Source organism: Typha angustifolia, chromosome 11, assembly GCF_048772165.1.
Source record: "Typha angustifolia cultivar Huaian chromosome 11, ASM4877216v1, whole genome shotgun sequence".
Lineage (NCBI taxonomy): Eukaryota > Viridiplantae > Streptophyta > Magnoliopsida > Poales > Typhaceae > Typha > Typha angustifolia.
In genome coordinates this window covers 3,570,006-3,583,027 of record NC_133249.1, presented here as the reverse complement: position 1 = coordinate 3,583,027, position 13,022 = coordinate 3,570,006, and the positions used below count along the sequence as shown (strand labels likewise).

General features: G+C 35.4%; 1 protein-coding gene across 1 annotated transcript; it reads left to right on the top strand.

Annotated features, from left to right (window-relative positions):
• The first annotated feature begins 966 nt into the window (after positions 1-966).
• On the top strand, positions 967-12,764 carry LOC140769859 (uncharacterized). Its single transcript, XM_073110744.1, has 17 exons — positions 967-1,128; positions 1,682-1,797; positions 2,544-2,937; positions 3,079-3,304; positions 3,416-3,667; positions 3,756-3,871; positions 4,088-4,183; positions 4,266-4,353; positions 4,592-4,821; positions 5,246-5,430; positions 5,610-5,809; positions 7,986-8,318; positions 8,500-8,601; positions 9,836-10,133; positions 10,627-10,775; positions 10,859-11,143; positions 12,182-12,764. The coding sequence occupies exons 3-17, from the start codon at positions 2,636-2,638 to the stop codon at positions 12,374-12,376; spliced, it is 3,057 nt and encodes a 1,018-aa protein (XP_072966845.1). The 5' UTR covers positions 967-1,128; positions 1,682-1,797; positions 2,544-2,635; the 3' UTR covers positions 12,377-12,764.
• The last annotated feature ends 258 nt before the right edge of the window (positions 12,765-13,022 follow it).

Sequence of the window (13,022 nt, the reverse complement as noted above, 5' to 3'; positions counted from 1 at the left end):
GCTTATTTCCTGATGGAGGATTGAATTAGTGGTGTTTTTATACATTAATTTATTAACAGAGCCAACAGTATATCGATCCAAGAAAAGATAGCTTAATCCAATCCCACTATATTTATGTTGCAGAATATCTTCCAGAAGTTGAATAACTTTCTAAACGTGTTGAGGTTTCAGATTTGCCTTCCCATTTTCTTTGATATAGCTCTTCACTCTTTTTTTTTCTATATTTCTTCATATTTATTAGCTATTTCTAATATCATGTTTTAATTATAGTTTAGTTTATCATTATAATCAAATGTGAGACTTGTGTCGTATTGATTTATTTTTAATCTTCTTAATTTGTGTTTCACGTTCGCCAAGCGTTTACACTCCCAACTACGGATTCTCGTCTTTCCTTTGACCGTTTAATTGGGCGGTGGCCGGTGGCCGGTGGGTGGCCGGTGGGGAATATGCGGCACAGCATCTCGCGGAGCATATGATGTTATTCTTTGTTGTGTTAGGTTAACCGTTCGATGAGATCCCATTCGATTTGACGAATGATGATGGAAGATTAAAGTGGTCCGCACGGGTGTCTTACCTTGTCCCGCGAACTAATTCGCAGCCTGACTGACCGACTGTTTGGCAACAATTTGACCCAAAGGAAAAGTGTACTTATTTTTCTGACCCGCCGATGTAACTTTCATCGATTCCAGTAATTATTAATCCAAATTGCAGATATATATATATATATATTCCGATAAGTATTATTCAATTAATATCACTACCTCAAAACAAAGAAAAAAAATAAAATAAAAATATATACACACACACATTATAATAATAATTTTACCCTCACGCGCAAGGCACGTGGCAGGAGATGCGGTAAGAAAACCGCCTTCATGTGTAGTAAAAGCCTGAAAGGGAGGGGCCCGCCAACGCCAAGTCGGTGACTTTAGCATATTAAAAGTTTGGAAAATTCCGGTGCTTTGGGTTACTTCCATGGTCTGGTATCCTCCTCTGCGACGTTTCTTGCCAATTGAATTCCTTGGCGGAGAAATTTTTTATTTAGGTTTGACATACCACGGAAGGGAGAAGGAACTCTATTTCGCGAATTCACGTGTTCGTCTTAGAATCATTCGCCTGAGTCCTCTGGTAATCTATCCTTCTCCCCTTTTTGCGAATATTTTCAGAAATTTGTCTCTCCCATTCTGGCTCTAATTGGTGAGTAGTTTCGTGGAGTTTGGCTCGGATTGGTTACGCTGGTTTTGGATGAATCTTTTGAGCGGAAAAGAGCAGTTTTTGTATGTTGATCTTGTTTCGGTGGCTCCATATTTGTTGAATTGGGATTTTATGTATATATATATTTTTTATTTCCATATGAAACCTCTATAGTTTGGTTGGTAAATACTGGATAATGGGAATCGCATGCTGAAGAAAAGAAGTGAGGTTGTCGAAAGCTTGATATCTTTGTTGGATTTTTCTGGCTCTCTATTCTTCGGAGATTCCAAGACAGTAGGGAAAACGTGTTTCATTGGAGCACGTTTTAGTTGCGCGTATCTAGAAAGGGCACTTGTTTTTGGCTAACTATATGAGGACATTGTGTTTGATATGACTGGAATTTCGTTCTCTATCTCTCTTTTGTCCTCTCTTTTTTTTTCATTTTCCCCCTCTCTAGTGTAGTTCTTCTTAACAATTTGTTTTGCAGTCGCATCAGAAGATTTAAGATTGTTCCAAGGAATAGTAAGAATCCTGACCTTTGGTTTGTGGATTATGTATGAGTGGTGAAGAATTGGAAGAACCTAGTTATTCTGTCTTAATTAGGTATGCTTATCTATCCTTCCTTCTATATTTTTGGTGGTTCCAGATGGGAATCCAGTTTGAAGCAACTTGCTTATTGTAGAGATAGACCTACTTCCTTCCTGCATTTTACCTTATGTTTATAGTTGCTGCATTTCTGAAGTTTTAGGTATGGATCGAAATTTATTAGGAACATTGTTTTTGTTTACCTTCTTATAATATACCTGGAAGTTAGTTATTCAACATAGTGTAATTTAAAATGCTGAAAAGAAATAGCAGCTGATGATATTCAAATGTGCGTGAACTTGGACATCCTTGATATCTCAAATTCCATTTACAAGACATAAACCCGGTAGATCTCCCTAGAAGAGAAAGGAAGTATAAATATGTTGCTTTGTCAGGGATTAATAGCTATCAGCATCCATCTTGACTCGGTTTCTTTTCAGTTCTACTGCATAAGCTGGCATTTTGATTAGTGATTCTGCTTGGTTTGTAAAAATGTTTAGTGTCATTGTTTCTTAGATTCAAGAAGTTGAAGAAAAGAAAGTCTTGTAATTTGATGCTGTTATTTACATTCTATAGTATTGACTTTAGATACCATTAAGGAAACTTCATATTTTCTTATTTAATTTTGTTCGTTATAACTAATAGAGCTTGTATATGTTTTCCTTTCTTTCTGTTTCTTTTTTGTTGAGAAATGACATAGTATATGTTTATGTGTTTGTTCAGATACTCATTTGAAATAATAGTTTATGAACCTTGCCATGCAGAGTCAGACTACATTCTCGAAGATCTCTCTGGTGGATGTTCTCCTTGTGGCAAGAACAGGAAGAAAGTACCACTGAGTGTTAGGGTTTATTCAATGCGCACGGAAAAGCAATCTATTGGTCCTTTATTTGATACCCTAAAAATGCAGAGGGTTAGGACAATTTTGACTCATACATATCCTTATCCACACGAGCATTCAAGACATGCTATGATTGCAATAATAATTGGATGGGTTTTCTTCATCTCATCTGATAACTTGCATACCCTAATTCAGAAGCTGGACAAAAATATCAAATGGTGGTCCATGTATATTTGTTTGATTGGATTTTTCTACTCCTTCTCTTCTCCTTTTATTAGGAAAACTATTAAACCAAGCTATTCAAACTTTAGTCGTTGGTGAGTTCTCTTTCCAAGCAGTGGTATCAGTTTTTCTCAAATTGTTGTCTATTTATTATCTCAGTGCAATATTCAGGAAAATGGAAGCGCCAGGTGGGTTATATATAATCTGATTGGTTTTGTACGTTGATTTTGCTGCAGGTACATTGCTTGGATTTTCATGGCAGCTTTGTATCATCTTCCCAGTTTTCAGTCAATGGGAGTGGATTTGAGGATGAATCTATCTTTATACCTCACAATTTATATCTCCTCTCTTATTTTCCTTATGGTCTTCCATATTATATTTCTTGGCCTTTGGTACATGGGCCTTGTTTCTCGCATGGCAGAAAAGCGACCAGAGATACTCGCAATCATCCAAAACTGTGCTGTAAGTTCTTTACATGATTCTGGTAGAAAAATGGTTGTTCTTCTATAATTCTATTTGAATATCCTTGTATGGTGGGCTTTTTGCAATCTTTACCTAATGTTCATTTTACAGGTGATTAGTATAGCATGCTGTGCATTTTACAGTCATTGTGGTAACCGTGCTATTGTAAGAGACAAATCTTTTGATAGAAGAAATTCAAGTTGGTTTGTGTTCTCATTGTGGAAAAAACATGATAGAAATACATGGATATCCAAATTCTTACGGATGCATGAGTTTAAGGACCAGATTTGTTCATCTTGGTTTGCACCAGTTGGCACTGCTACCGATTACCCACTTTTTTCTAAGTGGGCCATTTATGGGGAGGTAGGCTGTACTCTTTCCAGATCTGTTTTCATATATCAGTATATGCTATTTCTTCTTCCTCATTATTTTATTTTACCATTTTCTCCAGATAGCTTGCAATGGATCTTGTGCTCATCATTCAGATGAAATATCTCCTATATATTCATTGTGGGCAACATTTATTGGTCTTTACATGGCTAATTATGTTGTCGAGCGGTCAACTGGGTATGTTAGATGTTAACTATATTTTCAGCAGTTGAAATCATAGTCCTGTTATTGAATATTTTATCATGTAGAGGAAAATAATATCTGTCACTTTAAGTTCATCTTGCCTGACTTAATTAATGTGAAAGTGTTTTTTGGTCGAGACTGACAAATTCAATTTCTAGAATATCTTATCCTTTTCTTTTTGGCCTAAACCTACTTTTGTGCATATCATAGATGGGCTCTGACTCATCCTCTTACAATATCTGAGTATGAGAAGAAGAAGAAGCAAATGAGACCTGATTTTTTGGACATGGTTCCTTGGTATTCAGGGTATGAATTATGTAGATGATGTTTTCTCAATTATTATTACAAGAATAATATCACCGAGGTTGGCCTCACTTTCATTTTACAGGACATCCACTGATCTATTTAAAACGGTTTTTGACCTCATGGTGTCAGTAACTCTCTTCGTTGGCCGTTTCGATATGCGTATGATGCAGGTATTCACACTAGTGTGCTATGACTAATACTATGCCCTGTCTACTTTATTGGTAACTTGATTACTTATCTAATAGTTTATATTTTAATTTGTGCAGTACTTCAGATCATGCTTATTCATTGAACTTAGTTTTCCACTATGATTGTAGTTTATTATTTCAAATATGTTAGCTTGCTGATTTGAATTCAATTCTGGCTTGACAGTTTGTTGATAATTTTTTTATAATACTCATTAACCAGGCTGCTATGAGCAAGGTTCCAGATGAATCTAAAAATGGTGATCTTTTATATGACCATCTTCAAAAAAGAGACGAACTTTGGTTTGATTTTGTTGCAGACACGGGTGATGGTGGAAATTCAACCTATGCTGTGGCACGACTACTAGCTCAACCTTCATTACAGATAAAATCTAGGGGGGTCGTCCACACACTTCCTCGTGGAGACCTACTTCTTATTGGAGGGGATCTTGCGTAAGTTCTTTTTTTAACCATGCAGTTCCCTACAGCTATATTTTATAGATAAACCTGCCAAACTTTTTCAAGGAAGTACAGCAACCAAACAAATCATAATTGTGGAGGATTAAAATGAAATAAATGTGATCCTTAGTTTTAGAATTCTTAGAATGCTGCTGTAAGTACACTGGATCAACCTTGTACATTACAGCTTTAATCCAAGCCCCTCTTATCTATCCTTTTTCTTTAGCAAGTTTGGCAACAAATCCTACAGACTTGAACATTATGTTGACAACTTGGCATTTGCTTATAAATATCTGTCAATTCTTTTATGAGTCCCTTAAAACTTTAGGTTTGCTCAAGCTGACCTCATACTGTTTGGAATAGGCCTCAATGTTGATGGTGATTCAAATTTTTTATTTTTATTTTTTGTTTTCTACAGGTACCCTAATCCTTCTGCTTTTTCATATGAGAGGCGCTTTTTCTGTCCTTTTGAATATGCTCTCCAGCCTCCTTCTTGGTACAAGTCCGAACATATATCAGTTGACAAGCCAGAGCTTCCACTTGGGTTGTCAGAACTGAAGCAATATCATGGACCACAATGCTTTATTATTCCTGGAAATCATGGTTGGTCTTTATTCATATAAAATATCCTTAAAAAATTTCTAGAGGAAGAAAGGTGTATTTAGACCATGTTTTTACATACATTAGGCTGGATCTGTATCAGCTAATTTTGTTGTCTAAGGGCATTAATATTCAATAGAATGTAGTGGGCTACATGGATGCTTAAATTTTTAGTTTTTCAGATTGGTTTGATGGGCTTCACACATTTATGAGGTACGTATGTCATAAGAGCTGGTTAGGCGGGTGGTTTCTGCCTCAGAAGAAGAGTTATTTTGCTTTGGAGCTTCCCAAAGGATGGTGGATATTTGGTCTTGATCAAGCTCTTCATGGTGACATTGATGTATACCAGTTCAAATTTTTTGCAGAGCTATGTCAGAACAAGGTAATCTCTTCTGTCCACCTACAAAGTATTCAACTCGGCAGATAGTAGTTCTTTCCCTAACTTTAAACAGTAGTTATTTCTAATTTTAACTAAAATATCTAATGATGGTGAGCTTGACATTAAGGTTTCATTTGTTTTGAGACTAAGGGAAAAATCTGGAATAACTATTCTAGATTCTTACTCCAAAACTTGTACCTCCAATCTAGAGTAGGATGTTCTAATGTTTACTTATAATTTAGAATAGAGGTGTAATAAATTAATAGGTATTTTTGATATGACATAAAATTGAGATAGTACAAATGAGAAATAAAATTGAGATAATACTTATAATTTTGATATGACTCAAATGCCCTTGATTTGACATTATTTTTAACAAAGTGTTCTCATTTATTATAGAGCTATGCAATGTATACTTGTAAATATATAATGAGATAAATCAGTAGTAGGAGAGAGGAGATAAGTAGGAAAATTAAGTGAGAATTTTTGTTTTGTGAAATGAGATGACGGGTAATAGAAGAGAGGAGAGATAAAAATTTAAAATAACTATAGTCAAATCTAGGGTAAAATTATAATTGAACATTATGTGTAATAATTTGAATTTTGTTTCTAGAGTAGGGATAAATTGATGTTTCTTTTCTAATCTAGAATAGTGTTACCTCGTATAGAATAGGAAAATAAGATAATTCTAAAGCAAATGGAGTCTAAAGAAAGTATGGAATGACTTGGAAAACAGTGGCCATTGCTGATAAACGTATATTAACTTCTATGAATTTCTTGAGGAAGGGCTTCTTTACTTGTGCAATATATAACTTTGTGGGCACAAAGCGAGTCCTTTTCTTTTGGCCTAGAGGCAGCTTGTATAAAATTAAAACTATAAGCTTTTGATCTTTATTAGCCAATAACGTTTACGGGTAAAAATTGATCGAGTACCCACTTAGGGAAGTTGGGAGGATAGTCACTTGTGAGTTGTGACCTAGGAGGTCACAAGTTCAAAGTCAACTTCTAGCAAATTTTATTGTGAGCAAATTGTTTGGTTATTAGTAGCTTAGCTTGGGTTGATTGCTCGGCTTGGTTTAATGGCTCAGCAGTGTGTTGACTTGGAAGAGCTGCTTAATGATGATTAGCTAGAAGCAATAGCACAATAACTTAAAACTTAGATTGAATGACTTTGTATATTAGTTAAAAACTTAATGAGGCCTAAGTGTCTTTATGTCAAGTAAGGTTTGATCATTTGTCTAGTTCATATTTAGTTTTTAGATTCTTGAATGATTTTTAAAAAAATTGATCAAGATTTTTTCTCCGTAATATCTAATTGGATTATTGTTTAAACTTTTTCTATTTTGTGCATGCTATTCCATTAATCATTTTAGGGAAATAGAAGAGCACTAAATAGACACAATTGGTTTAACTTTTAATCTTGATTATCCTTGGAGACTAGGATAACGTATGAAAAAGAGCTCCTTTCAGCTATTTTCCCCAACGCCAAACTGTACTGGAAGACATTAGAAACTGGAGAAGAAGAAGATCAAGAAGGAAACTAAGACATTATAGCTGAACATTCTTTTATTACTTCTAGTGATAGTCTAGCGTCAATGTGCAATGACTTTTGTGTTGCATATCCAAAGCACCTACTACATTTCCAGGATCTGTATGATGTCATGAATTTTTCTCATGTTCTTTTAGATGTTCTCTCCTGTAAATATGTTGATAGAATGAATATCCAATCTCCTGAAAGTCAATTTTACTTCTTACTACGATTGCTTGGTATTGCGAACATGTGTAAGCAGGTGTGTAGACAGCCTTTCACCAGGAATCATAATAAATTATTTTAACAGTGGTGCTGAAGGTTGTTGTGTCGAAGTGAAATATAAAAAATGAGCAGAGATATGACAGAAAATACTTAAGATATAATACAGAAATTCTCATTCAAGAGCTCTAACCACCTATACCAGTTTAGAACCAGTGTTCTTATTCTGTTTTTTCATTTCTCATATGAATAATATTTCAAATTTTTGATCTTCTATGAATACACTAAAAAAAGTCTCTTGACAAGAAAATTTATCTTCACTTTCTAAGTTCCAGCTGTACTTTTGTTGAATATGTATTTGTGTCAATGAGTCTAACTTGGTAAACATTATTATTTCTGACCTTATAAACATTAGTGAAAGTTATGCAGGTTGGAGAAAATGACTCTGTTGTTATTATGACGCATGAACCAAATTGGCTTCTTGATTGGTATTGGGATGACACTACGGGAAAAAATGTCTCTTATCTTATACGAGACTACCTTAAGGGAAGATGCAAACTCCGCATGGCTGGGGACTTGCACCATTACATGCGCCATTCTTCTATTCCATCAGAAGAACCTATTCACATCCAAAATCTACTTGTTAATGGCTGCGGTGGGGCCTTTTTGCATCCCACTCATGTTTTCAAGAACTTCAAAAAATTTTATGGAAATTCTTATGAAAGCAAGGCTACTTATCCTTCTTACGAGGATTCTAGCAGGGTAAGGGAAAATGTTTTGTTTGTCCTCACTTATTGTGATATTGAATACTTTGTCAGCTGTAGTCATGGACGTTTATCAATATGTTTTCAGATTTGAGTTCTTTTACTTCTTTTGGCCTCATGAAATTTTTTTCTCTGGATCTTGTTTTGTGCGATTTTGACCAATCTTCTTTTTTTCCCAGATTGCATTGGGTAATATTTTGAAGTTCCGAAGGAAAAATTGGCAATTCGATATCATTGGTGGTATTATTTACTTCATATTGGTCTTTTCTTTGTTTCCACAGGTGAGTGACCTTCGCAAAAGGTGCTTGAATTTTGGAAATTTGTTGTCAAGGAACAAGAAAAACTAAAAATCTTTATGCCTGGTTGATCTTAACATTTTAGGGCCACACATTTACTGATGGAAAAGATGTGTTAAGGTTAAGTCCAAGATTATTAAATATATGGTTTTATTCTTTGTACTTCATGCTGGCAGGATGAGAGTTCTGCTTATCTCTGTGTTACTTAAGTTCGAGATGCATGCAGTAGGTTATAAATGACCACTACATTCCTTCTATTAGGCTGACAGGCAAATATTTGTCTGTGACTCTATGGCACTCCCTTTACAATCATACCCAAGTCTTTTGAAATCAACTTGCGCCAACTATTTAGTAGAACTAAGAAGTTGAGAAGGCTACATAAAACTATTTTGAAACTTAAAGATTATGTGTCTTGGTTCAAAGCAAATTTGTGCTTTCCATGAGTGAAATGCATAAATCTAATTGTCTTGGTAATATGGAAAGTAGGACGCAGTAGCCGTGCAACCTCTATTAACTGATTTCATGTAATATCATAACTATTTCCATATTACCCTATCTAGTAAATCTAGAAAGCAAAACATCATAAATCTAATTGTCTTAGCAATACGGAAAGTAGGACACAGTAGCCGTGCAACCTCTATTAACTGATTTCATGTAATATCATAACTATTTCCATATTACCCTATCTTGTAAGTTTAGAAAGCAAAACGTGCTTGAATTTTATAAATTTGTTGTCATAGCTAGAAACAAGAAAAACTTAAAATCTTTATGCCTGGTTGATCTTAAGATTTTAGGAACACACATTTAATGACGTCTATTCACCACTTCATGAATATGAAGTGTTTTATGAAGTTATAATTTTCTACTCACCTTTGCTTATTTTACAGCTAATTGCTTGCATCTAATGCAAAAAAGCAAAGCATTTCTGAACTTGCTTTTCCTAAAAAATAAAACAAGAAATTTCTCCCTTGCATTACATAAACTTTTTTAAGATGATGGAAGGCCATATCTTTCATTTGAGGGCAAGAATGGGTATGCCATTATAATGAAACTTGGATCAGTACTTCCAAGTTGTTCCATGCGCATTTGATAATTCATCATAAATTCCTTAAGCATTCTTTGCAGGACAGTTCATTTAACTTGGTACTGTGACTTCCAATTAAAACTGTTTGATAGGAATGACTAATTTTGAGGTTTAACTTCTTGTTGCACTGTTCAGTGTGATGTCTTCCATATCTTGCATGATGATCATTGGAGTGGCCGCCTCGAGAGCTTCTTTAGTACAATGTGGGGTGCTTTCCTGTACATTTTGGAGCGCTCTTATGTGTCTCTAACAGGTTTTGTGGTGTTGACAATGGCATCTTTTTTCTTTGTTCCAACCAAATTATCGCGGAAGAAGCGCGCTGTGATTGGAATTCTACATGTTACTGCACATATGACTGCAGCACTGGTTTTAATGTTGCTACTTGAATTGGGTATTGAGATATGCATTCGGAATCGTCTATTAGCAACTTCAGGTTTGCTTCTTTTCTTAGTACTTGTTTTGGGTTGCTTTTTTCCTCCATAATTATTTTGGTTGTAATTGATTTTTATGTGAAACCAATTAAGGATCTACTGTGAGTTTAACTTATAGATTAATTTATTTGTACATTCAAAACCAAAAGATGTGCACTGATGGTCCAGGAGTATATGGGTATCTTCATGTGTTCTATGGCTTCCCTGCCCTAGTGATACTGGGAATAGGGAGGTATAAGTGTGATAATCTTTAGTAACCTCCTGCTCTTAATTTGTAGAATAGGTTAGCTGTCTAATATCTATTTTTAATTTTAACATACAAAATTCAGATATTTTCGGTGTCATCTTTGGTTTGGCTCATTTTGAAGTCCTTGTTGAACAGGCACCTATTGCAGGCCTTCAGATCTATATCAATTTCTTTGCATCGTGCTGTTTTGTTTGTCTTTACTTTGTGTTGGCGTTGCATCAAGTGTTTTAATACCTCTACTATTTCAGGATATCACACTCTTTATGAATGGTATCGTTCTATGGAAAACGAGCACTTCCCAGATCCAACTGGACTTCGGGCTCGCATTGCGCATTGGACATTTGGACTTTACCCTGCATGTATTAAGTACCTCATGTCTGCATTCGACATTCCAGAGGTGATAATTGTTAAAAGTTTTAGAAAAGGTTTAGAGTTTTTCATGGTCTTGTAACATACTAGGTGAAATGCTTTATGGTACAGGTTATGGCTGTAACCAGAAGTAATATCTGCAAGAGAGGGATTGAGTCTCTTCCTCGCGGTGGTGCCATCATCTACTATGCTTCTGTTTTTTTGTACTTCTGGGTCTTCTCAACTCCTATTGTATCACTGGTGTTCGGCAGCTATTTATATATATGTATCAATTGGTTCCACATTCATTTTGATGAAGCCTTCTCGTCCCTTCGCATTGCAAATTATAAGTCCTTTACACGCTTCCATATCACTACAGCTGGTGACCTTGAGGTCTTCACTCTTGCAGTTGATAAGGTAATTATTTAGTTTGGAGTGAACCAAGTTAAAAAACCAAAGTCACATGATAATTGGATGTTAGACTAAGTACATTTAAAGCTTTTCTATTCAATTCTTTTCAATGACATATCCTACACCCTAAATTAACCTTATCCATCATTTAGATATCCTAAAAGTGTGCTTCTTATTTATTTTTCTAGTGTTATCCATATAATATGTTTTGTATGAATACCCAAAATTTTATTTCTAGTGTTTTATATCAACATGTATATCATGAATGCATGTGAAACATTGCATGAGAAACTTTAATATGATTCACATGACTTGGTTATTTGCTATAGATTTCCTTGAAGTAACTGCAAAATGTTAGAAATGAGGTGGCATTCTGGTTTCCACGATGATAGTTACTGATGAAATTTTGAGAGGAATCATGAAATTATCATATCATAGAAAAGGTGTCCTAATGCACAAGGCCCCTGCCAATGCAGGGTCTGGGTAGAGGAAGATGTACTTGGTTTAAACTCTTACAATATGTTTTTTTTTCATAATTTGAACCCATGACTGCTTGGATGCAATGGACAGGCCTTAACATCATGCCAAGTGATGAACCATCTTAGCATGCACTATCGCTATATCATTGGCATGATCCTACCAAGTCTTAACATGGAAATGTATCTTGTAATCTCATCTACAAACATGATATAAGTCATGGGCTCTGAATCCTCAATAAGTAGTCATATTTGGGTACATGGCTTTCTTTGGCATATGCTTAGACACTGATGGTGTTACCTCTCTTTCTTCCTTCATTCTGCATCTCCTTGAAATGATAACCTTGAAAACAACAGGAACAACAGAATTACCACAACCACTTAATATTAGGCTAATAATATTATATGAATCCCTTCTCTTTTATTTCTCCATTCAGCTCAAATTTCACCTATACCATATGTCAGTTTTCTTAATGGAAGACATGAGGATGCTGGTCATTGCTTTCTATTGACTCATCTGTCATGTATTAAATTCTATTGAAATCTCATTAAATTGGTTATTGATCAGGTTCCAAAGGACTGGGAGTTGGATCCTGAATGGGATGCAGAGCCGAAACAGCCCCTGCAGCTGAGCCACCACCGGAAGTTCCCAAGTAAATGGAGGGCGGCTGGTGGTCCAGACCCAACCAACTCGGTTCGGATTGTTGACTATTTTGTCATAGAACGGGCTCAAGCAAGTCCCACAGCGGGCACTAGTAGTTGATCAGTTTCTTTGTGCCGGCATCTCTGTACAGCATTGTTAGTTACGTAGTTCTCATTGTAGAACAGAAGGAAAGGAAAAGGAAAAGGTACAGCAGGATCCATAAGTTTCTCTTTCAAATGCTACGTTCGTGGAGAGGTTGTGGTATATAGAACAAAAGCTCAAGCAAGTCCGACATGCATTACATGTTCAGGCATATAATTTTAATATCTGTCAACGATAAAATTGACATTGTTACTATGAGCTGACAAATTGAAATTGTACATCTAGACCTTGTATAGGTTGGTTAGGCATTGCAAGCTAGGCCTTCGAACTTTTCTTTTCTTTTTACTTTTTCTTAATTGTAGGATACACGAAAGTAATTCTTAATGTTCGTAGCAAATTAAATGTCAACAGGGAGCTCGGACAATTCTCTTTGGTGAACCGAAATGTAGCATGGCAGATGATTTACGCAGTATCATGATGAAATAGTTGCAGGTTGCTTACTATATAATCAGTCCAAGACATTATGGGATATTGCGTATGGAAGAAGCTTGTTGGCTTTAGAAAAATTCTCCATTTAAATGTTTAAGTTAAGGGGCTAAAAGTTTGACAAGATCTTATTTTGTTGAGCTTCATTGTGAGTGCTGCTTTCTGTTGGTAAGGATTC

Excerpts from the sequence above, each read along its gene's own strand:
- LOC140769859 (XM_073110744.1), top strand. The coding sequence starts at position 2,636 with ATGCGCACGGAAAAGCAATCTATTGGTCCTTTATTTGATACCCTAAAA. Across the intron at positions 2,938-3,078 it reads TATTCAAACTTTAGTCGTTG|GTACATTGCTTGGATTTTCA; the intron begins GTGAGTTCTCTT and ends ATTTTGCTGCAG. Across the intron at positions 5,431-5,609 it reads TATTATTCCTGGAAATCATG|ATTGGTTTGATGGGCTTCAC; the intron begins GTTGGTCTTTAT and ends TTAGTTTTTCAG.